Raw genomic sequence first — 25,337 nt, forward strand, 5'->3', positions numbered from 1 at the left:
ATGATCTTGGTTAGAACGCTGCTAGCCTCTGGGGAGGAACTCTTCCCCATCAGCAGAGGGAAAGGCATCCCAATTTAGGGAAATACAACCCATTACATTCCTTGCAACAGAATATCCTTTTCATTGTTTTATAACGAAGTAAACTCACCACCATTCAACACACCATTATTCAGGGTGGGGGGTGGGGCGAGACTGCCACTCCAAACACCACCCAATGAGGGAGCAAATGACATACAAACACTCAGAGGTAGTAATGTCTCAAAAGCAATTCTGCCTAGGTTTATTTAATTTAAACTTTGTTCAAAATAGAAACAAACTAGTCCAAAGCACACATTATCTTTACATCCAAGGCAGTCTTTGCAAATAGTGAAATAAATCATTAAGCCCAGATTTTGTGGTGGGTAATGACAGCGAACGGTCATCATCATCATTTGAGAGGCAACCAAGTATACTTTTTATATTAAATAATTGAACTGATTAAGATCTATATAAATAAATATATTGGCCTGGATTTTGCAGTGGGTAATGACGATGAGCGTTCGCCACTATTACCCCTCGGAAATTGACTATTCGCAACTTCAGGATTTAGCACATGCGCAGCTAAACGCGGAAATCCTAGAAGTTGTGATCATTCATTGTTCCGCCACAGGCTATGCTGTGTACCAATCCCCCTTCCATAACCGGCAATCAGTGAAATTTATGGAACTGATGAAAACTTAAACTTGTCTGTGCTAATATCGCTGTTAAACAACCCATTAAATGTTAAGCCTTGTTGGAATAGGTGCAACCGAGGTTTTAAACAGTGCATTGACTGCTAAACAATCAGTGTGGCCCTGAAAAACACATTTTATATTTGTGGAATGTCAAGGTTCTCCAAGTTAGTAATTAAAAAAAAAGGTTTGCTCATGATATTTCAGCTTCTACCTTAACCTCATGTGTACGTCCCAATCTTTATTTTGCGCTCTCATTTTTTAAAAATGCAGATAATCAGTGCTTTTCATTTCCTGGTTTGCTGTGCGAGAATTCTTAAATGTGATTGGCTGCTTAAACAGCTTGATAACATCATTGCTGCTCTTCGCTGGAGTTCTCCTTTTGACATCGCTACAATCAATTTCACATCAAGGAAGATAAAGTTCTCGCCAGAGCTTGCGAGATCTCTGTGGGCAGTTTTCTTCGAGGTCAGCAGCAATTGTCGTCGCTTCGCCGCTGACCGCAAATTACAGACCATTATCTTTCAAAAACAGCATTGAGTTCTATGTTGTAAACCAATGTTCAATACCTTAAAGATTTTTTGAGAACCAATGTGGCACCAATATTTCCATCCAAGTCATCAAAACCTGACATTTCAGTATATTTGCTGGACAGACTGACCATTCTAAAGTTTAGATCTTAAGTCAACACTACCAATCATCCAACTGATACATCATTAAATAAGGAAAGTAAAGTGCTGAAAATACAATACTTACTACAGAGACAAGCACAGAAAAATACTTCGAGAAGAAAATATCCTTTGGAATCCAATATGGAACCTGCAGTGATCGCAATCACGGCAAGACCCAAATTCTGTATGGACTGCATGCTGAAATGACATGTTTTAACATTAAAATGGACAAGATTACATTCAGTCGGCACAAGCTTACAAACAACTGAATTTTGCAAAGAAAATCAAAACTAGGAATCTCTTTTAAAGTATTTAAACATTCAATTTCTCAAAACATAAAAACAGAAGGGTGCTCAACATGGAATATTCAAGAAAAGTGTTTAGGAAAAGATATTAAAAGTCAAAATGTAGAATCCAACATTAAATGTCAAGGTGAGTCAGAAGATCAAATGCTGCAAAATAAAAACTACAATCTTTTCTGGCCGATGGCCATGTTATTTGCCAAGCAAATGCTAATTATATGAACAAATTTGGATTTATATAACGCCTTTAACAAACCTGTGCGTTCCAAAGAGCTTTAAAGCCAATTAAGTACTTTTGAAGCATGGTGACTATTGTAATGTAGGAAACGTGGCAGCCAATTTGCACACAGCAACTCCCACAAAAAGAGATGATGGACCTGAATTTGTGGTCGGAGACATACCTTGTGAGTGCGCCTCCGACCGCAAAATATTTCTGTACTTACCTCCTGGCTCCACAGCTATGGAGAGCCCCCTTCTCGGGCCTGCAGGTGTATGCCGGCGTAAAGGCCCAGGGATCTCAGGGGTGCATGCGGTTCGCAAGCACCCATGAGATCACGTGGGCCCGGTCAACCAAAGAGGGGGATCCCCATGTTGCTTATGGGGATTCCATTTACATACGGAATCCCCATAAGCATAGAAACATAGAAAATAGGTGGAGTAGGCCATTCGGCCCTTCTAGCCTGCACCACCATTCAATGAGTTCATGGCTGAACATTCAACTTCAGTACCCCATTCCTGCTTTCTCGCCATACCCCTTGATCCCCCTAGTAGTAAGGACCTCATCCAACTCCTTTTTGAATATATTTAGTGAATTGGCCTCAACAACTCTCTGTGGTGTAGAATTCCACAGGTTCACCACTCTCTGGGTGAAGAAGTTCCTCCGCATCTCGGTCCTAAATGGCTTACCCCTTATCCTTAGACTGTGACCTCTGGTTCTGGACTTCCCCAACATTGCGAACATTCTTCCTGCATCTAACCTGTCTAACCCCGTCAGAATTTTAAATGTTTCTATGAGGTCCCCTCTCATTCTTCTGAACTCCAGTGAATACAAGCCCAGTTGATCCAGTCTTTCTTGATAGGTCAGTCCCGCCATCCCGGGAATCAGTCTGGTGAACCTTCGCTGCACTCCCTCAATAGCAAGAATGTCCTTCCTCAGGTTAGGAGACCAAAACTGTACACAATACTCCAGGTGTGGCCTCACCAATGCCCTGTACAACTGTAGCAACATCTCCCTGCCCCTGTACTCAAATCCACTTGCTATGAAGGCCAACATGCCATTTGCTTTCTTAACCGCCTGCTGCACCTGCATGCCAACCTTCAATGACTGATGTACCATGACACCCAGGTCTCTTTGCACCTCCCCTTTTCCTAATCTGTCACCATTCAGATAATAGTCTGTCTCTCTGTTTTTACCACCAAAGTGGATAACCTCACATTTATCCACATTATACTTCATCTGCCATGCATTTGCCCACTCACCTAACCTATCCAAGTCGCTCTGCAGCCTCACAGCATCCTCCTCGCAGCTCATACTGCCACCCAACTTAGTGTCATCCGCAAATTTGGAGATACTACATTTAATCCCCTCATCTAAATCATTAATGTACAGTGTAAACAGCTGGGGCCCCAGCACAGAACCTTGCGGTACCCCACTAGTCACTGCCTGCCATTCTGAAAAGTACCCATTTACTCCTACTCTTTGCTTCCTGTCTGACAACCAGTTCTCAATCCATGTCAGTACACTACCCCCAATCCCAGCAGATGCAAACGATCTGTCAATGTGAAACTTGACAAATCGCAAGTTCCGGGTTTTCACACATGTGCAGCGCATGCTGTCAAAACTACCGTAATTTCAGGTCCAATCTGCTTTAGTAAAGCCTTTAGTCCCTTTCCGGTAGTTGGCAACAGTTCTCCTGTACCTCGACCAGGTGGGAAAAAAAAATGTAGGTTTATTGCTTCAACTGTGAAGCAGCAAATCTTCATTTGAGGATAGACCGAGTTATCAACAGGACCTCATCGTCACCCAGGAAAACAGACTACAGGTACCACTTTTTCAAACATTAAGTACACTTTGAAATTTTCCTTCCTTCCACAGTATCTAAAAACTCTATGCTGCAAGCTTATTTTAAAGTTACAAATATCTGCAACCATATTGAAGTAATTTTGAAGTATTATTACTTACAAGCCATAGGCGGTTCCCAACTGGTGTTCAGGAACAACAAAGGCCACCATTGGCCATAAAGCACAGGCAAGCAAAGAATAGGATATTCCCATCAGACACTGAAATTAAAAATACATTTTATTCAAAAATCTGTACTTGAATGCAAAACATTTAAAGAAATGATTAGGCTTCAAAATTAAAGATGATAATAAAAATGTTCTAGTCTGCTCAAGTGTGAGATATGTCAAACAGATACTTTTGAAACAATTAGATGGCAACTGTGTAAAATAAATTATCCAAAATGTAAGTCAATGGGCAAATGTGTAAGCACAGATTTACCTGACTGAAAATCTAAACAAAACTCGGACACGGAGGTCTTAATTTATTGCGGCTAGTATAAAATTATCTTTCCACATCAACACTCCGGCTTCAAATAACATTGTATGATCAAGGTACCCAATTTCCAAAACACATTGTAGTTTTGTAGTTATAATCACAGCTTCAAAGCTTTCAACCATCAAAGCAATTTTTAAAGATTTCTCATCGAACAATTGGGGGCGGGGGCAAGAGGGCTAAATTCTGTTTGAGGCATGATACAAAAGTGAATTGTGTAGAAACGGGACTAATACATCTTTGGGAATTGGGTTGGAATGCAACTCAGACTGATTAAATAGAAGCATCTATTCATTATCAATTTTTGAGATTTATATGAAATGAGCTTGAGCAATCACAACCTAGCTCCTAGTGAGTGACAGGTGAGGACATATTGGCCAGAATCATGATAGAGGTAGAGTAAAAGAGAGAGAGCTGCCTGCCATGTTGGAAGCTGTGTGTGCTTGTGCTCTGAATATATCACATTTGGCGACGAGATGCGATTTTTCGGATGATTTAAAGCTGAAATTTTGTTGGGGAAGGATTCAGCCAGCCGACAGAGACACTTTGGAAGTTTCTGTCTTTGGAAAAAAGCTACAAGATCAGAGGTAAAATACAGCACACGGTGTGAACAGCTAGAGATTAAAATGGCAGGTGTAATCAGACATTTGGGGGAATATAGACACGACCGGGAACGTTTTAAAGCGTATGTGGATCGGCTAGAAATGTATTTCACTACAAATAACATAATCGAAGTTCCAGACAATGCAGTCCAGAACCGGGCTGTGTTGGAACGTCAGAAAGCAATCTTATCGGAGGCGGGTCCGGCATTGTACGAAACCCTTGTAAATCTGCTTATGCCTGACGAGCCAAAGGACACAACGCTTAGAGATTTTAACGAAGCTGGAGCAGCACTATAACCACAAACCGTTAGAAATTGCTGAAAGCTATCGTTTCGGGATTCGGAATCAAAAGGCTGATGAAATTATCAGTGATTACATCGTAGCATTAAAAAAGCTATCGATGCACTGTAATTTTGGAAACTTTCAAAACCGAGCATTATGGGATCGTTTTGTTTGTGGGGTGAAAAATGATGCGATCAGAAGGAAGTTATTGACGTTTGACTTGACTTTTGAGATTGCTTGTCAGACAGCGAAGTCGATGGGCATGGCCGAACAATATTCCCGAGAATTAAATAATAATTACGGTCGGCAGTCAACCGAGGTAAATCACCTGCAGGTTCAAAGTAAAAGACAGTGGGGGCCCAAAGTCTCAGAAACTGGAAATTCTAACAGAACATCGAAGTCATGCTATAGGTGCCTGGGACAACACATTGCTCAAAGTTATCCATACTTGAAGGCAGAGTGTTTCTTCTGCAGAAAGACTGGGCATCTTGCGAAGGCATGCCGACTGAAGGGTAAACCAGCTTCCAAAGCTATGAGTCCGGCGTTCAAAGCTATGAGTAGTAATCCCAAGAGACTACATAGCATGGAAGAACAACAACAGGACGAGGAGATGTTAGAGTTACACGTCATCAGGAGCACGAGGTTAACGGACAGCGATTCGGAAAGCATCAAAATCTACAGAGATGTTGCGGGATTCAAGATACCAATGGAAATTGACACGGGTGCATCCGAGAGTGTAGTACCGGAGTCGCTGTACCTCGACAAATTGAGTGATTTCCAACTGGAGAAATCCAATTTAGAGCTGCGAGGCTACTCGGGAAAGAAAATTCCTGGGTAGGTCGTATCACCGCATCAGTGAAATATAAAGATCCATTTCAGAACTTGCCTCCAATAGTAGTGAAAGGAGACAAGTCTGCCTTAGCAGGAAGAAATTGGCTGAGCTCACTGAAGCTGGATTGGGGTAAGATTTTGTGTGTGGAAGCAAGATTTTCATCAACGGATGAGGTTATCAAGAAGTATCCGAAGGTGTTCTGCGAAACAGGCAGTCCGATCCAAGGCTTCAAGGCAAGTGTCAGGGTACAGAAGAACGCTAGATCAGTTTACTACAAGCCATGTTCCGTACCATATGCACTCAAGGAGAAAGTTGAGCAAGAATTCAAAAGACTAGAGGCCGAGAACATTATTTGTAAGATAGATCGATGTAATTAGGCTACCTAAGTCCGATGGTAAGGTCAGATTGTGTGATGACTATAAAGTAACCGTAAACCAGGTTCTAGAGGGTAATGTCCCCAATACATTGCGAATATAGAAGATTTGTTCACAACACTGACAGGTGGTCAGATCTTCTCAAAACTGGATCTTACGAATGCCTACTTACAGCTTGAACTAGATGAGGAGTCCAAGTCATGTTTGACTATAAATATTCATCTAGACCAATATCAATTTAATAGGCTACCGTTTGGAGTGTCTTCCGCCCCTGCCATATTCCAAGGGGTGATGAACCAGATTTTGCAAGGTATTGAAGGGGTAGTATGTTATTTGGATGACATACTAATTTCAGCACCAAATAGGCAAATTCATAATAACATATTGAATGAAGTCCTCAAACGGCTAGAGAAGCACAGAGTACGAGTGGTTGCTCATAAGAGTGAGTTACTTAAAAACTCAGTGGAGTACTTAAGGGTACAGATTAGACAAAGATGGTTTATATCCAACCATTGGAAAATTGGATGCGATCAGAAATGCACCCACTCCCAGGAATGTTACTGAACTTCGTTCATTCTTGGGTCTTTTGAACTATTATGGGCAGTTCCTACCAAATTTGGCTACAGTATTACATCCACTGAATGAACTATTGAAAAAACCAGTCCATTGGAAGTGGTCAAAAGAATGCGATATAGCATTCAAGGAGTGTAAAAGCAAATTGGTAGAGAGCACCATGTTAGTTGACTGACATATCTAAGGAGATTAAGCTAGCATGTGATGCCTCTCCGTATGGAGTTGGGGCAGTGATCTCTCATGTATCACGTAGTGGGGAGGAGAGGCCAATAGCTTTTGCTTCACGCACTCAGTGCAAGTGAAAGTAATTATGTGCAAATTGAAAGGGAAGCTTTGGCATTAATTTTTGGGGTCAAGAAGTTTCACAAATACTTGTATGGTCATAAGTTTACCATCGTTACGGAGCATAAGCCCGTAACAGCAATCCTCCATCCAAAGTTCCCAGTTCCAACATTAGCTACAGCCCGAATGCAGAGATGGGTTTTGATTTTGTCAGCATATACATATGATATTGAATACAGACGATCAGCTGATCACAGTAATGCTGATGCAATGTCTAGATTGCCTTCCCCATCACAAGTTACACCCGATAGGGAAGAAGTGTTTTATTTTTCATACATTGATGAACTGCCAGTCATAGCTGAAGAAATTGGTAGAGCAACCAAACGTGACTCAGCGATGTCAAAGGTGTATGAGTATATTGCAACTGGATGGCCAAACCAGGTAACAGATAAAAGATACACATCCATTCTTCATTTGTAGGAATGAATTATCAGTCGATAAAGATTGTATCAAGTGTGGTTATACCAAATAAATTCAGGTCCAAATTATTAAGAGACCTCCATGACTAGCACCTGGGAATGTGCGTGACCAAGAGTTTAGCACGTAGTTATTTATGGTGGCCAGGTCTTGATAAAGATATTGAGTACATCGTGAGTCAATCGGTAAGCAAGCAACCACCACCAGTACCATTACAGCCATGGAAATGGCCTCCTAGTGTGTGGCAAAGGCTACATATTGATTTTGCCGAGTTAGATGGACAATTGTTCATTGTGATTGATAGCCATTCGAAGTGGGTTGAGGTGTTTTCAATGTGGAAAACAACAAGTAAAACATTGGACATTTTGCGAAAATTATGTTCTTCATTTGGCCTCCCTGAAGAAACTGTTTTGGATAAAGGACCATAATTTTTGTGAAGAATTTGCACAATTCACGAACAAAAATGGTGTGAAACATACCAAGGTTCCATCATACCATCCTGCTTCGAATGGTGCAGCAGAGCGCACTGTACAAATTGTAAAATGTGCCCTCAAAACAAATGTTCGATCCAAATCCGAGGAAACGACAGTTGTCATTGGATCACAAATTGGCTAATTTTTTGATTACATATCGAAATACTCCTCATACAACTACAGGTAGAACACCAGCAGAGTTGTTTCTCAAACGACAGCCACGAACCAGATTCTCGTTGTTAAAACCAAATTTGGCACAGTCCGTAGAAGAGACACAATTAAGAGAGCGAGAGAATCATGATAAAGGTAGAGTAAAAGAGAGAGAGCTGCCTGCCATGTTGAAAGCTATGTGTGCTTGTGCTCTGAATATATCACACTTGGATGAGGGTAGGGAGAAGGATGGGGTGGGGTGGGTGGGGGAAAGAGAACGGTTTTCCCTCAGGGCCTGCTGAATTTAACGGCAGGGATTGATTAACATTTACTTGGTCAGTTTCTCACCAGCAGCCAGCCAGATGGAAAGACCTGCGGCACTCGGCCGCACAGGCAAAGGAAGAGGGGTCGGAGGGCAGAGACCGCGGAGGGGTCGCGGCCTCATTATAATATTTAAATTAGCAAACCACTACCTGGGAGCAGGTTGGCTGCCCACCACCCCACCTCTCCCCATCCCACCTCCGTTAAAACCCAAAGTAGGCAGGTTGGGGTCGGGGATTCAGATGTTTAACACTTTAACCTCCCATCCAACCCATCCGTTTTTTGGGATTAAAACTCATCCCATTGTGTTTATTATCTGCCAGAGAGACAAGGATGTATGAGGGAAGCTAAATACTTCATACATCCATAGCATGCACTAAAGGCAGAGTTGTGGGCACAGGAAGTACAACTTTATGTGCATCTTGCTCATATTACATATGGCTTGGGACTTTACAATTCTGACAGTGGACACCAAAAGTGAAGCTTCCATTCTCCAACACTAACATCTTATACATGAAATTAATCTAAATTTGATGTTTCAAAAAATAAAAATGGTCATGATAGAAAATTTAGATTAAAAAAAACATTTACTTAAGGTGAACTTACATCCAAAGTTGTCAGATATGAACATTAAAGATCAAATTATATATATGTTTGTTGGGAGAAGTTGCATTCATTTCAAAAGGCATTTACCATTATACATTCCAGACAGATTTTTCTTTAAATACATAAATACTGATTCATTTAAAATATTCGTTTAGGTTACAGAAATGTTTGATCCCAACTTATTACTATTTTTAATCTCTTTTCCTTCCACCTTCCCTCTTGCAAGAAAAAAAATCTAAATCTACAGGGGCAAACCACAATTAAAGTCTCCTGAACCTATTCATATTCAAAGTTTTGTTACCATGGCAATCCAAGGGTTCCAGAAGGTGAATGCCAACATCATATGAGAAGCCAGTGTGATGATCACAGCACACATCACCCAAAATATATTCTTTCCTACTTTATCCACCAGAAATCCCAGAACAGGAGAAGCTGGAGCAGAGATAATGTACACGATACTAGAAGGAAAAACAAGAGACGAATATTCAACATATTAGCATTCAAATGCATCTCAGAAGTACTTCGCTTAATGAACATTGCATTTTTAGATCATAATACAAGTAGAGGGGTGTCAGTAAATCTTGAATTTGGCAAAAGGGGGAGGAAAACAGTATTAAAAAAGTGTCCTGTAAGTGCAAGAAAAATGATGTATTATCTGTTTTGTGAAGTTCTACAAAGCTTTGCTCTGAACATAGTCCAACTAAACTCTCGTCAGTCTTTAAAGCAGCTCAGTTGTGCAGCACACAGCAACACTAACATACAACTACATGATTACAGAGCAACTTTTTAAACAAATGGTTTAAAAAGCTAACAATTTAAGATGGAGTGTAGTGGCAGAGTGAGTGAAGTTAATGTGTCACCTGCAGAGTAACTGGACACAAGCTCCCACCACAATCCCCTGCACAGTTTCCAAACATCAGAGGTAGAACACAGAATAGAGGCCAAACATTTTCCCAGAGAGACAGAATAAACCAAAGGAATTCTCATCAGTATTCATATACTTTCAAGGATGGAGTTTCAAAGTAACATCGACAATGGCCTAGAAGCAGGTTGTGCACTTAACCAAGGAAAGCCTCAAACATAGCGTTTTGGGCGGGATGTAGGAAAAGCGAGAAACTAAAATAGATGAACAAGAACATAGGTTTCTTAAAAGCATCATGTCTCCAAGTATTCTTCCTCCATTTTTGTGTCCCCCATTACCTGTGGTGGCTGAATAAATGAAGGAGTTACCTGAATGCAGGGTTACCAAATTGACCAGAATACAGTAGCAAACGGCTCAAAATATTCAGCAGAATTTAGAATATGCATTAATCTTAAAGTAGACATCAATTGCTGAAAAAAGTGCTGTAAAAATCCATTCCAAATAAATAGAATATAAAATTAGGATTTAGTAATTCAAGTGCAAGCATGACTTTGACAATTATTGAATTAAATTCTTTAAACAGACACTGTTGTTGAAGTGCTTTATCTATTATTAACTCTCAACAGCTCTATTTTATTGACCAGTAAATCAAGATTCATCAGGTCCAACTACTGGCCGTAAATTCATTACCTGTTGATTAAACTGGCTTCTTTCAGAGAAAAGTTGAATTTTTCAATGAAGAATACTCTATGAATTAAAAAAAACACTTGGTCATACATATATTTCAAGAAATAAAGAGACATTGTGGATAAATGGAAATTGAATTCTAATGGTAGTTTTCAGACTTTACACTAGATGGCAAACATAGCTTAAAAGCGGGGTTCTATTTTTCTTGGGGGGGTGGGGGGGAGGGGGAGGGGGAGGGGGCAAAGGGGAAAAGTTATGCAAATTCTAAATCTGGTTGACACGAGTTCTTGATTTATGGACCCAGTGTTCAAAGGCAGTTTTGTCCAGAGGCAATGTTTTCTATCAGAACTTGAAGAGTAAAGCAATAAGATTCTAGATAGTATCAATATAATTCCCGACAGATTTTATTGCATGGATCAGCCTTCAAATGTAGCATAATGCACTAGTCAAACCATATTCAAATGAAGCCAGAGGAACAAGAATGTTACATGACATTCCAATGGGTGTTATCTATAGCTTGGAACTGTGGCCTGTCAGGCCAGTTTAACAAGAAAATATGAGTGCGAAGAGGAGCAGCGTCGAGTCGGGAGGCCTACAAGAGACCAGCTGGTGCAGCTGCAGCAGGGAGAAGGCAAAAAAGTAGAAAGAAATCGAAAGGTGACGTCACAGCCAAGGGGGTAAGTAGTAGTAAGTAGTTTTTGGGAAGTAGTTTTTCATTTTCTTTATCAGTAAGTAACCTTTAGCATTGTTGTTGCCAAATTAAGTTTATCTAGGGGTTAAGTCATGGCGGGAGAGCTCGGACACGTATTATGCTCCTCCTCTACTAAGTGGGAAGTCAAGGACGCTTCCGGTGTCCCTGACGACTACGTGTGCGGGAAGTGTATCCGGCTGCAGCTCCTGTCGGATCGCATTGCGGCACTCGAGCTGCGGGTGGATTCATTCTGGAGCATGCACGATGCTGAGAATGACGTGAATAGCACGTTTAGTGAGTTGGTCTTACCACAGGTAAAGGATACACAGCCAGATAGGGAATGGGTGACCAACAGGCAGAGCAGTGCAAGGAAGGTAGTGCAGGGGTCCCCTGGGGTCATCCTCCTGCAAAACAGATACACCGTTTTAGGTACTGTTGGGGGGGGGGGCGGGGGGGGGGATCTCATCAGGGGAGGGCAGCAGCAGCCAAGTTCATGGCACCGTGGGTGGCTCTGCTGCACAGGAGGGCAGGAAAAAGAGTGGGAGAGCTATAGTGATAGGGGATTCAATTGTAAGAGGAATATTCTGCAGCCGTAATCGAGACTCCAGGATGGTATGTTGCCTCCCTGGTGCAAGGGTCAAGGATGTCGCGGAGCAGGTGCAGGGCATTCTGAAAAGGGAGGGTGAGCAGCCAGTTGTCATGGTGCATATAGGTACCAACAATATAGATAAAAAAAACAGGATGAGGTCCTACAAGATGAATTTAGGGAGCTAGGAGCTAAATTAAAAAGTAGGACCTCAAAAGTAGCAATCAGGATTGCTACCAGTACCACGTGCTAGTCACAATAGGAATCACAGGATAGCTCAGATGAATACGTGGGAGGGATTCAAATTCCTGGGACACTGGAACCGGTTCTGGGGGAGGGGGGACCAGTACAAATCAGACAGTCTGCACCTGGGCAGGACTGGAACCAATGTCCTTGGGGGGGGGGGGGGGGGGAGAAAAGAGTGTTTGCTAGTGCTGTTGGGGAGGAGTGAAACTAATATGGCAGGGGGATGGGAACATATGCAGGAAGACAGAGGGAAGTAGAATGGGAGCAGAAGCAAAAGATAGAAAGAAGTAAAGTAAAAGTGGAGGGCAGAGAAACCCAAGGCAAAAAGCAAAAAGGGCCACATTACAGCAAAATTCTAAAAGGGGCAAAGTGTGTTAGAAAGACAAGCCTGAAGGCTCTGTGCCTCAATGCGAGGTGTATTCAGAATAAGGTGGACAAATTAACTGCGCAGATAGCAGTTAACGGGTATGATGTAATTGGTATCACGGAGACATGGCTCCAGGGTGACCAAGGCTGGGAACTCAACATCCAGGGGTATTCAACATTTAGGAAGGAGAGACAGAAAGGAAAAGGAGGCGGGGTGGCATTGCTGGCTAAAGAGAAAATTAATGCAATTGTAAGAAAGGACATTAGCTTGAATGATGTGGAATCGTTATGGGTGGAACTACAGAATACCAAGGGGCAGAAAACACTAGTGGGAGTTGTGTACAGACCACCAAACAGTAGTAGTAAGGTTGGGGACAGCATCAAACAAGAAATTAGGGATGCATGCAATAAAGGTACAGCAGTTATCATGGATGACTTTAATCTACATATTGATTGGGCTAACCAAACTGGTAGCAATACGGTGGAGGAGGATTTCCTGGAGTGTATTAGGGATGGTTTTCTAGACCAATATGTCGAGGAACCAACCAGGGAGCTGGCCATCCTAGATTGGGTGATGTGTAATGAGAAAGGACTAATTAGCAATCTTGTTGTGCGAGACCCCTTGGGGAAGAGTGACCATAACATGGTAGAATTCTTTATTAGGGTGTAGAGTGACAGTTAATTCAGAAATTAGGGTCCTGAATTAATGAAAGGTAGATTCGATGGTATGAGGCGTGAATTGGCTAGAATAGACTGGCAAATGATACTTAAAGGGTTGACGGTGGATAGGCAATGGCAAACATTTAAAGAGCACATGGATGAACTTCAGCAATTATACATCCCTGTCTGGAGTAAAAAATAAAACGGGGAAGGTGGCTCAACCGTGGCTAACAAGGGAAATTAAGGATAGCGTTAAATCCAAGGAAGAGGTATATAAATTAGCCAGAAAAAGCAGCAAACCTGAGGACTGGGAGAAATTTAGAATTCAGCAGAGGACAAAGGGTTTAATTAAGAGGAGAAAAGAGAGTACGAGAAGAAGCTTGCCACGAACATAAAAACTGACTGCAAAAGCTTCTATAGATATGTGAAGAGAAAAAGATTAGTGAAGACAAACATAGGTCCCTTGCAGTCGGATTCAGGTGAATTTATAATGGGGAACAAAGAAATGGCAGACCAAACAAACAAATAATTTGGTTCTGTCTTCATGAAGGAAGACACAAATAACCTTCCAGAAGTACTAGGGGACCGAGGGTCTAGTGAGAAGGAAGAACTGAAGGATATCCTTATTAGGTGGGAAATTGTGTTAGGGAAATTGATGGGATTGAAGGCCGATAAATCCCTGGGGCCTGATAGTCTGCATCCCAGAGTACTTAAGGAAGTGTCCCTAGAAATAGTGGAGGCATTGGAGATCATTTTCCAACAGTCTATCGACTCTGGATTAGTTCCTATGGACTGGAGGGTAGCTAATGGAACACCACTTTTTAAAAAGGGAGGGAAAGAGAAAGCAGGTAATTATAGACCGGTTAGCCTGACATCAGTGGTAGAGAAAATGTTGGAATCAATTATTAAGGATGAAATAGCAGCGCATTTGGAAAGCAGTGACAGGATCGGTCCAAGTCGGCATGGATTTATGAAGGGGAAATCATGCTTGACAAATCTTCTGGAATTTTTTGAGGATGTAACTAGTAGAGTGGACAAGGGAGAACCAGTGGATGTGGTGTAGTTGGACTTGCAAAAGGCTTTTGACAAGGTCCCACACAAGAGATTGGTGTGCAAAATCAAAGCACATGGTATTGGGGGGGGTAATATACTGACGTGGATAGAGAACTGGTTGCCAGACAGGAAGCAGAGAGTCGGGATAAACGGGTCCTTTTCAGAATGGCAGGCACTGACTAGTGGGGTGCGCAGGGCTCAGTGCTGGGACCTCAGCTCTTTACAATATACATCAATGATTTGGATGAAGGAATAGAGTAATATCTCCAAGTTTGCAGATGACACTAAACTGGATGGCGGTGTGAGCTGTGAGGGGGACGCTAAGATACTGCAGGGGGCTTGGACAGGTTAGGTGAGTGGGCAAAAGCATGGCAGATGCAGTATAATGTGGATAAATGTGAGGTTATCCACTTTGGGGGCAAAAACAGACAGATTATCTGAATGGTGGCAGATTAGAAAAAAGGGGAGGTGCAACAAGACCTGGGTGTCATGGTTCATCAGTCATTCAAAGTTGGCATACACGTGCAGCAGGCAGTAAAGGCGGCAAATAAATGCTATGTTGGCCTTTATAGCGAGGGGATTTGAGTATAGGAGCAGGGAGGCCTTACTGCAGTTGTAAAGAGCCTTGGTGAGGCCTCACCTGGAATATTGTGTTCAGTTTTGGTCTCCTAATCTGAGGAAGGACGTTCTTGCTATTGAGGGAGTACAGCGAAGGTTCACCAGACTGATTTCTGGGATGGCTGGACTGACATATGAGGAGAGACTGGATCAACTGGGCCTTTATACATTGGAGTTTAGAAGGATGAGAGGGAATCTCATAGAAACATACAAGATTCTGACAGGACGGGACAGGTCAGACGCGGGTAGATTGTTCTCGATGTTGTGGAAGTCCAGAACCAGAGCACACAGTTTTAGGAAAAGGGGTAGGCCATTTAGGACTGAGATGAGGAGAAACTTCTTCACTCAGAGTTGTTAACCTGTGGAATTCCCTGCTGCAGAGAGTTGTTGATGCCAGTTCATTGGATATATTCAAGAGGGAGTTAGATAAGGCCCTTATGGCTAAGAGGATCAAAGGGTATGGAGAGAAACCAGGAAAGGGGTACTGAGGGAATGATCAGCCATGATCTTACTGAATGGTGGTGCAGGCTCGAAGGGCCGAATGGCCTACGCCTGCACCCATTTTCTATGTTTCTATGTTAACCGTACCAATTTACACCGTATAAGTGCGACATGTGGCCTCGGTGTGCGGTTTACTCTCAATCGTTCCTGCTCCATGTAATTCTAGAAATTTCTAAGCAGGCAAATCCTAGATATTCAATTGTGTGCAAAATATAGAATCATAGAAATTTACAGCACAGGAGGCCATTCAGCCCATCGGGTCTATGCCGGACAACAAAGAGCCTTTCAGCCTAATCCCACTTTCCAGCTCTTGGTCCATAGCCTTGTAGGTTACGGCACTTCACGTACATATCCAAGTACTTTTTAAATGCTAGGAGGGTTTGGGATTTACTTTGTCTGCCTGGGATTACAACACAATCAAATTGTCCCAAATAAATCAATTAACATTAAACCAATCACCAGAGTAATGGATGAAAATCATTTAACTCCTGCGCTGTTTAGGATAGAGAAGAAAAATTGTTACTTCATTTTGCTATTTCTACACATACAAGGAAATATGATAAAGATCATCACAAACAAGCACTGGTATGAAAGTCACAACGGCACAGTATTGTTTAGCTTTGCCAAACTGGCCAGTGTCTTTCCTTCAGACGGAAACCCTCAACAGTCTTTGGTAATATATCACCATTTCATACAGCTTCAAGATTTGAATTTGGGCAATTTTCTAAACAGTCAGCAGTGTTATTCTACTGTTAGAAAGTCTAAAGGATTAAAACATCACCTTTTGACAGGGAGCAGTTAGGATAACTAATTTCGGCTTCCTCTGCAGTGATCTGGCTCTCACTGAACTGATTCTGGCACATAGATAATGCCTTCAGCAAATCATCCAGAATTTTTAACATTCTGGTTCATCAGAGGTCTCCATCTCTCCTGTTGCTGGCTAATCCTTCATGTCCTTACACTGCTACTCTAGGTTTTCTTGCTTCTATCAAAATTGATCTGTATTCAGAACTGATCTCTCACAAACTGCATCTTGAGATAATGTGCTTAAGCTTTGCGAAGTGTTGAAGGCTCTTGCTTTTCAGATTACCCGTCAATTAAAATATCTTTTGATCTCTCTAACAATCAGATTTCTGCAGTGTCTCTCTTTTGGCCTAGCTTTTCGAACAATCTGACTTTCCTCTATTATAGCTTTTGCAGAACAAAACTGGAATAAAGCTGACTCTTTTTATACTCCAAAAGGAATGTAGCACAACTCAAGTTGCATAACTCATGCTGGACAAGAATATCTGATTTAATTTCAACTTATCAAAACATCATCAGCCCTGTGGCTGTAAATAGTTGTGTTTACAACCATAGTTCTGTTCGCTCAGTTAATAATACCCCGATCTCTGAGCTCAATTCCTAGATTTCATCTTTTCTTCCAAGCTGACACTCCAATGTTGTACTATGGGAGTGCTGCAATGTTAGGAGTAACTTCAGATGAGATAGCATCATAGAAATTTACAGCACAGAAGGAAGCCATCTCAGCGCCGGCCGATAATGAGCTATTCAGCCTAATCCCACTTTTGCAGCTCTAGGTCACGGTACTTCAAGTGCACATCCAAGTACTTTTTAAAATGTGGTGAGGGTTTCTGCAGTGAGTTCCACACCCCCACCACCCTCTGGGTGAAAACATTTCCCCTCAAAACCTTGATGTTCAAACTAAGCTCAGTCTAACTCTCTGGTGATATTGTTTGACAAAGAAGAGTTTCCCTAATATTCTGACTAACATTCCACTTTCATCTTCCACCAAATTAACTGGTCATTCATCTGATTTCTGTTTGTGGAAACATGCCATGCACAAATTGGTTGGCACTTCTGACTATACATGGTCGGTTCTTGCTTAAAAATAAAAGCATGTCAACAACGCACCCAGTTAACATACAAATCGGCCAGCAAGGTCAGGGGATCAGGAGATATGCTGAGAGTTGCGAATCTCCAGAACTTGGTCAATTTACGGGGCTCCGCCATTTGCTTTGCACAAATGGCATCTCACCTTTAGTCACCCCATTATTTTTTAAGAACTTGCTGGATTTGCACATTAATTACCCATTAAATTTGCCACAAAAAGTGAAGTCTGGTAAATAACAGCGCTCATACCTTTTTAAACAATGTGATCATTGTTAATGCAGTGCCAATCAACCTCCCTGGTCCAGAAATTGAACAGTTTAAACTGTGGAGTCCCATTCCTTCAGGTGGTTAGCGTTCTTAGAGATTTTTTTTTAAAATGCCAAATTTTCTCTCGCTCTCAGCAAGAAATCATTGTTGTGATGGTGTTTTTTTGGGGAAAATCAGGCACTGATCATTTGATCTCTCTAGAAGGTCACCATTCTTTTATCCAACAGTTATACTTGCTTCTTTAGTGTTGGCTATTTATCCTTTCAGAACCCAAGGCTGGATAACGTCGTAATGCATTTACAACTGCCAGATGTCCATCCCAAGTTATTGCTCCGTTTTCTTATCATGGAATTTATCTTATCGTCAGAGATCTTCCTACTCCATTCCAATTACTGCAAATCAACATCATAATTTCTATCCCTCCTGTATTACTTTATAAGTCTGCATGCAAGATACTGCAATTTATGTCAAGACATCATGATCCTTCAAGTTTATGCTTTCAGACTTAGCGTAAGATTTGATATGGCTCTACCTCAAACATCAATTTCAAGTACAACAAGTAGGCACTGAGCGACTTGTACCGAGTCTGCCCAATGCCACATTAACACCATGCCATTAATACAAGTGCTGCAAGGCCCCTAAATTTAAACAAACTAACAGATTACACTCAAGGTTGAAGAAAATAAGTGCACTCACTTTCCAAGTCCAATAAATGGGAAAACAGCCACATAATAACAAACACAAACAAGGAATATCAGCCAGAGGGACAGTGGGAAATCTTTCACATCTGTCAGTTTAACAACTTCACCTAGAAAGATTTTAAAAAATAATATTAGAAAGTATTTTTCTGCATTAATTAATATATATAACTTCCAGTTGAAAGCTCACAGGACTGTGGACTGCATACTGAACAAAATGCCAAAGTTGTTGAAAGGCCAATTTTTGAAAACTACCTACAGTTTGTTACAAGATTAGTTATTTGGTGCTGTTGCCTCTTAGCCAAGCACCAGCTTTTCTAATCTATAGTAAGATTGTAGTTAACTGTTACATTGTCAGCTGAGGATAATAATGAAGCACCATTAAGACAGTTTTATTTTGTTCAGGTAAGGGAAACAATTTCAAGATTCAGATGGGATACTGGTATCAGCATTTGGAAAGTCCTGGTACTCCATTTTAAAATTTTAGTTAACCAAACAGCACCAAAAATTTAAATTAATATAGCTTCCATATTGCATAAATATGGGATCATTCATTAAAACAGAAAGCCCCGATACTATATAGGATATTTAGCCATTTTCACAAGGCAATATAAACTACTAGATATCCCTGAGTAATGTCACGGTTTCAGTTTACATTCTTACATTACAATCCTTTTGATTAGGCTGCTTCTTCAGAGCTGGTAGGCTGTGGATAGCCATCATCATAGGCAGTCCCTCGGAATCGAGGAAGACTTGCTTCCACTCTTAGCATGAGTTCTTAGGTGGCTGTTGTAGTGTCCCTGCACCTTACTACAAACTCACACGAGGCATAGATATATCAGGCGCGGTCACGCTGTGACCTTCACCTTTATTGCCTGGACCAAGGAGTGGGACCTCCCCTTTTATACCTGGAAACCCAGGTGAGGAGTGTCTCCCGCAAGTTCACCCCCTGTGGTCAGGGTGTGCATTTCTAGGGTACAGGTAGTGTACATGAGTTACAGTTACATGACTATGTCATTGCAAGATGGTTAAATACATGATAGCTGTGCAGTCCAATAAGAGAACTACAGTCTGTCACAGGTGGGACAGATCGTCGTTGAGGGAAAGGGTGGGTAGGGAGCCTGGTTTGCCGCACGCTCCTTCCGCTGCCTGCGCTTGATTTCTGCATGCTCTCGACGACGATACTCGAGGAGCTCAGCGCCCTCCCGAACGCACTTCCTCCACTTAGGGCGATCTATGGCCAGGGACTCCCAGGTGTCAATGGGGATGTCACACTTTATCAGGGAGGCTTTCAGGGTGTCCTTGTAACGTTTCCTCTGCCTGCCTTTGGCTCGTTTGCCGTGGACGAGTTCAGAGTACAGAGCTTGATTTGGGAGTTTCGTGTCTGGCATGCGAACTATGTAGCCTGCCCAGCGCTTCAATGCTGGGGATGTTAGCCTGGACGAAGACACTAATATGTTTGTGCGTCTGTCCTCCCAGGGGATTTGCAGGATCTTGGAGACATCACTGGTGGTATTTCTCCAGCGACTTGTGTCTACTGTACAAGGTCCACGTCTGTGAGCCATACAGGAGGGCAGGTATTACTACGGCCCTATAGACCATGAGCTTGGTAACAGTTTTGAGGGCCTGGTCTTCAAACACTCTTTTCCTCAGGCGGCCGAAGGCTGCACTGGCGCACTGGAGGTGGTGTTGGATCTCATTGTCAATGCCTGCTCTTGTTGATAGGAGGCTCCCGAGATAGGGGAAGTGGTCCACGTTGTCCAGGGCCATGCCGTGGATCTTGATGTCCGGGGGGGCAGTGCTGTGCGGCGAGGACAGGCTGGTAGGGGATCCTTGTCTTACTAATATTTAGCGTAAGGCCTATGCTTTCATACGCCTCGGTAAATACGTCGACTATGTCCTGGAGTTCAGCCTCCGTGTGTGCACAGATGCATGCGTTGTCCGCGTACTGTAGCTCGACAAGAGGTTGCAGTGGTCTTGGGCCTGGCCTGGAGATGGCGAAGGTTGAACAGCTTCCCACTGATCTGTAGTTTAGTTCCACTCCAGCGGGGAGCCAATCAACTGTGAGGTGGAGCATGGCAGTGAGGAAGATTAAGAGGGTCAAGGCGATGACGCAGCCCTGCTTGACCCAGGTTCCGACGTGAATTGGGTCTGTGATGGATCCGTTGGCAAGGATCCATCACAGACCCTTGTCGTAGTGGAGCAGGCGGAGAATGGTGACGTACTTTTGGGGGTATCGAAACGGATGACGACGCCCCATAGACCCTCGCGGTTGACAGTGTCAAAGGCCTTTGTAAGGTCGAAGGCGACCATGTATAAGGGCTGGCGCTGTTCCCTGCATTTTTCCTGCAGCTGTTGCGCTGCAGAAATCATATCCATTGTGCCCCGGAGATGAAATCCGCACTGTGACTCCGGGAGGAGCTCCTCGGCCATGGGGAGAAGACTGTTGAGGACTCTAGCGATGACTTTCCCAGTGGTTGATAGCAGGGAGATTCCTCTGTAGTTGCTGCAGTTGGACTTGTCCCCTTTTTTTTAAAAAAAAAAAATGGTCACGATCACTGCATCTCTAAGATCTCCCGGCATGCTCTCCTCCCTCCAGATGAGAGAGATGAGGTCGTGTATTCGCGCCACTAGTGCCTCTCCGCCATACTTCAGTGCCTCAGCAGGGATTCCATCCGCTCTCATAGCTTTGTTTTTTTTAAAGCTGTCTTATGGCCTTTTCTACCTCATGCAGTGTTGGGGTCTCCGAGGTGGTAGGGAGTAGTATGCTGCAGAATGGAGTCGAGAACACTCGAGGGCAAAGGCAGCATCTCGATTAAGGAGATCTTCGAAGTGTTCCTTCCAGCAGGCCCCGACTGCCTCAGTGTCCTTGATGAGCGTTTCCCCGTTCTTGGCCAGGAGTGGGGTAGGGCCTTGGGAGTTTGGTCCATATGTGGCCTTGACTCCGGTGAAGAATCCTCGCACATCATGGCTCTCGGCCAGCTGCTGTATCTCCTGTGCTTTTGCCATCCACCACCTGTTCTTTAGGTCCAGGGTTTTTTGTTGGACTTTAGCCTTTAGCCATCTGTAATGCTGCTTTACTGCTCCAGAGTTGGGTTGCTGTTTATGGCTCAGACATGCCCCGCGCTTGCAATCTATTAGTTCTTGAATCTCCTGATCATTCTCATCAAACCAGTCCTGGTGTTTCCTGGTTGAGTGACCGAGTGTCTCTTTGCAGGCACTGGTTATGGAGGACTGGAGGGCAGGCCAAGCACTGTGGACATTCTGCATCTCGGGGTCATCAAGGCATGCCAGGTTAGCTGTGAGGCGCTGACTGGAAAGGGCTCTCTTAGCTGGGTCCTTAAGTGCCCCGGCATTGACTTTTTTGCGACACTGTTTCTGCTGCCCCCTTCGCTTTGGGGCTATGTTGATGTCAATGATGGATCGGATTAGGTGGTGGTCCGTCCAGCAGTCATCAGCTCCTATTATGGCATGGGTGATGCGCACATCCTTGCGATCCCTGGCTCGAACGATGACATAGTCGAGCAGGTGCCAGTGTTTGGAGCGAGGGTGTTGCCACGATGTGTCTCTCTGGCGGAACAAGGTGTTGGTACTGACAAGTTCATGCTCTAGACATTGTCAGGAGTAGGGTACCGCTGGAGTTGGCTTTCCCTACCCCCTCTCTGCCAATCACACCTCCCCAGAGGTCCGTGTCCTTGCCAACCCTGGCGTTGAAGTCACCGAGGAGGATCAGTTTGTCGTCCGCGGGGGCGCAGGTCAGGGATTTTGAGGTTGGAGTAAAAACCCTCTTTGGCCTCATCTGTTGCATCGAGTGTTGCAGCGTAAGCACTGATGTCTGTGGCGCACTGGTTCTGGGATAGGGCGAGTTGAAGCGTCATGAGGCGTTCATTAGCTCCGCAGGTAGAGTCTTTGAGGCGGTCGACCAGTGCGTTTTTGATGGCGAAGCAGACTCCGTGGAGGCGGCGTTCTGCCTCTGGTTTCCCTTTCCAGAAGGTGGTGTAACCTCCACCTTGTTCCTTGAGCTGGCCTCGCTTAGGGCTGCGATGTCGATATCAAAGCGATAAGTTCCCGGGCAACTATGGCAGTGCGGCATTCCGGTGTGTCGCTGTTGGGGTTGTCCATGAGGGCCCTGACGTTCCAGGTCCTGAACTTCATGTTAGAGAAGTGGAAGATGCCTATGCGTGATTTCTTTTAACATGGGGTGATCGTTGCACACTGGCTACCACACGGGCTTAACTGAGCGAGGTCTTGGTCCAGTGCCAAGAGGGTCCAGGACGACTGGAGACCAGGCACTGCTAGATGAGCCTAATTGTCTACAGCGAGGTGTTGGCCGCAGGCTCGGAGGTGGGTAGCATCCTTGATGGTAGGTGGTCCAAGGCTTGGTTGGGGGCAGGCATTGGGAGGGGCCAGTGGTGCACTGGGGTTCAGAATGGGGGGGGTCACAGCCATTGTACAAGGGCAGGTACAGCAGGAGTGGCGAGGTCGGGGCGAAGGAGCGGCGAGCGATTGTAGAGGGACGTGATCGGAGCCCAGAAGAGGCGAGGGTGCAGGGGCAGCACGCGCCAGCCTACACTGCGATAGGTGAGCGCACTAAGTCCGTGCAGCAGAGCTGGTCTCCAGTCAACTTAGTTAATTCTTGCTGCTGGACCAAGACCTAGCTCTGTGAAGCCCGTGTGGTGGCTGGTGTGCAACGGTCACCACGTTAAAATAATCCACGCACAGGCATCTTCCACCCTTCAAGATTTAGTTCCGACCTGGAATTTTAGGTCCATCATTGAAACACCTGTGAACTTTTTGATGTGGAAGCAAGTCATCCTCAATTCGAGGGACTGCCTATGATGATGACTCACCACATGCTGGAGGAGGAGAGGAGACCAGGCCACCAGTGGGGAAGGAGGTCTAGATTGGGGGGGGGGGGGGAAAAAGAAGGTGGAGGCCCGATAGCCAGGTCCAGCCGCCGCAGGAGGTCCAGGTCGCGTCGAGTCGCCCTGCTGCTGTAGGAGGTCCAGCAGGGAGGCCCAAGTCGCTGCAGGAGGACTAGCCAGGAGACACCGATGTGCGGTGTGCCTGAACTTTTGGGATTCGCGGGGCTGGGGTTAGGGTGGGGATTTAAATCAGTAAGACCCCCTATTGGGATCTATTTGGGGTAGGGCTGGGGCTTGGGGAAGATTAGACAGTGTGTGTGGGGGGGGGGGGGGGGGGCGGGAAAGGTTGAGGGTCGAGGAGTTGTTTAGCAGGGGAGCTCCCTAGGGGGCTGCTACCCCGACGTCCACCATAGCAGCCCAAAGACAAAAGGAGCATCAAATCTCCTGCGGGAAATAAGTGAGAGAAAAAGTGTATGTATTTGGGCCAGCAGCTACAAAAATACGAGGCCCAAGGCGGCTGAATCTGCCTTGTGATCACAAGAGTTTCATTCAGTAATTTCTAAAAAGCCCAAAGCTCTTTAGTAATGAGGCAACATGTCAGTTTTTGAATACTAAAATGTCAGTGTATTTTTCAGCACTTTTCAAAAGTAATGAAATCCCAGGAATATATATGATAAAAAAAACATGAAAACAAGTGTTTACTTAATATCTGAAGACATATATTCCTCATGTTTATAGAGACATGATCCAAGTTGTGGAATATATGATTTCTGGAATATGTGAAAGAAATGCTAACAATATTGGAGAAAGCTTCCCCAATATTCATGAAAAACCTAAAAAAAAAGACAACCGTATTTGTACATCACTTAAAAGTGCAAACACAACAGAAACAAATCACCAGATGTACGATCGAACTCCATGACCCCATAGAAGAGCAAGAGAAGAAAATAGAACAGAAAGGGCTTTAGGTCATTAAAGGTATAAAGATTTTAAGGAAAAGTATTGGTTACAACTGAAAATCACCAAGTTTCGAAAATGGCAGATAATCAGAAGTTCCCATATTTTGATTTTATACAAAAAGGTACAGCAGGAAACAAAGACAATGCACAATAAAAATATCAAGCAGTTTTATTCACACAAAAAATGAAATACAAATGAGAGATTGTGTAATAAGGCAATGTCTCAGAAGAATGTATTAAAAGTTTGGATCCTGCAAAATCCACTGCATAGCACTAATGACGGGGCACGAGATCAAGAGCAATACCAAATGCAACGTCAACGACGTCATGTTTCAATTTACATGAAGATAAAATAGTTAAAATTAAATGTTCAAACCAAGCAATGGTCATTTTCCTGTCTGTAAAAACTTAAAAAAAAGAAAAACCTGGTAAGTAGTTCCTGCTGACACACAGGTTAAGTAGATTTGTGGATCAGATTAAATTTTCTTTGATATGACACCACATAATATGAATCCCCAAGCATAGAATAAAAGACTGCAGTCACATTCTGCAGCACAATGACATTTTATTCACACAGCACCAAGTATTGTGTGAAAGCACAAAACATTTTCTGAATGCTACTTTACTACAATTTATTAAAAAGAAAGAGATTACCCAGTACAGTTGGGTATATTAAATTGCAAAGAACTCACTACACAATATTTAAATAGCTTAGCCAGGTTGTCTACAATTGCAAGTGCTCAGAGATCTGTGTTCTGGTCAACAATACAGGTGGCATTCTCAAGTTTAGTGCTCCCTGCAACCTTTGTTGACTTCCAAAATGTTAATCAATTGCAAAACTGCCATTTTTAAACACAGTCAACACTTTGCAACTCTCAGTGGTCATCTGATTTTTTTATTTTATCCATTTCTTTCAAAGTACTCAAATGTTGGGGAAGTCCAGAACCAGAGGTCACAGTCTAAGGATAAGGGGTAAGCCATTTAGGACCGAGATGCGGAGGAACTTCTTCACCCAGAGTGGTGAACCTGTGGCATTCTCTACCACAGAAAGTTGTTGAGGCCAATTCACTAAATATATTCAAAAAGGAGTTAGATGAGGTCCTTACTACTAGGGGGATCAAGGGGTATGGCGAGAAAGCAGGAATGGGGTACTGAAGTTGAATGTTCAGCCATGAA

General features: G+C 43.4%; 1 protein-coding gene across 5 annotated transcripts in view; it reads right to left on the reverse strand.

The window, feature by feature from the left end:
• mfsd1 (major facilitator superfamily domain containing 1) overlaps nt 1-25,337 on the reverse strand; it is a 69,824-nt gene that overhangs the window by 12,217 nt on the left and 32,270 nt on the right. For all 5 annotated transcript variants that reach the window (XR_011593664.1, XR_011593663.1, XM_070883580.1 and 2 more), the window contains exons 9-13: nt 18,336-18,447; nt 10,762-10,818; nt 9,511-9,667; nt 3,866-3,963; nt 1,467-1,579 (exon numbers count right to left, since the gene is read on the reverse strand). Coding sequence is in view for 3 of the 5 variants with exons in the window: in XM_070883580.1 (XP_070739681.1) it covers nt 1,467-1,579; nt 3,866-3,963; nt 9,511-9,667; nt 10,762-10,818; nt 18,336-18,447 (537 nt within the window). In the remaining 2 variants the exon portion in view is untranslated. The remainder of the gene's footprint in view (nt 1-1,466; nt 1,580-3,865; nt 3,964-9,510; nt 9,668-10,761; nt 10,819-18,335; nt 18,448-25,337) is intronic.

The sequence above is a fragment of the Pristiophorus japonicus genome, chromosome 6 (assembly GCF_044704955.1).
Source record: "Pristiophorus japonicus isolate sPriJap1 chromosome 6, sPriJap1.hap1, whole genome shotgun sequence".
Lineage (NCBI taxonomy): Eukaryota > Metazoa > Chordata > Chondrichthyes > Pristiophoridae > Pristiophorus > Pristiophorus japonicus.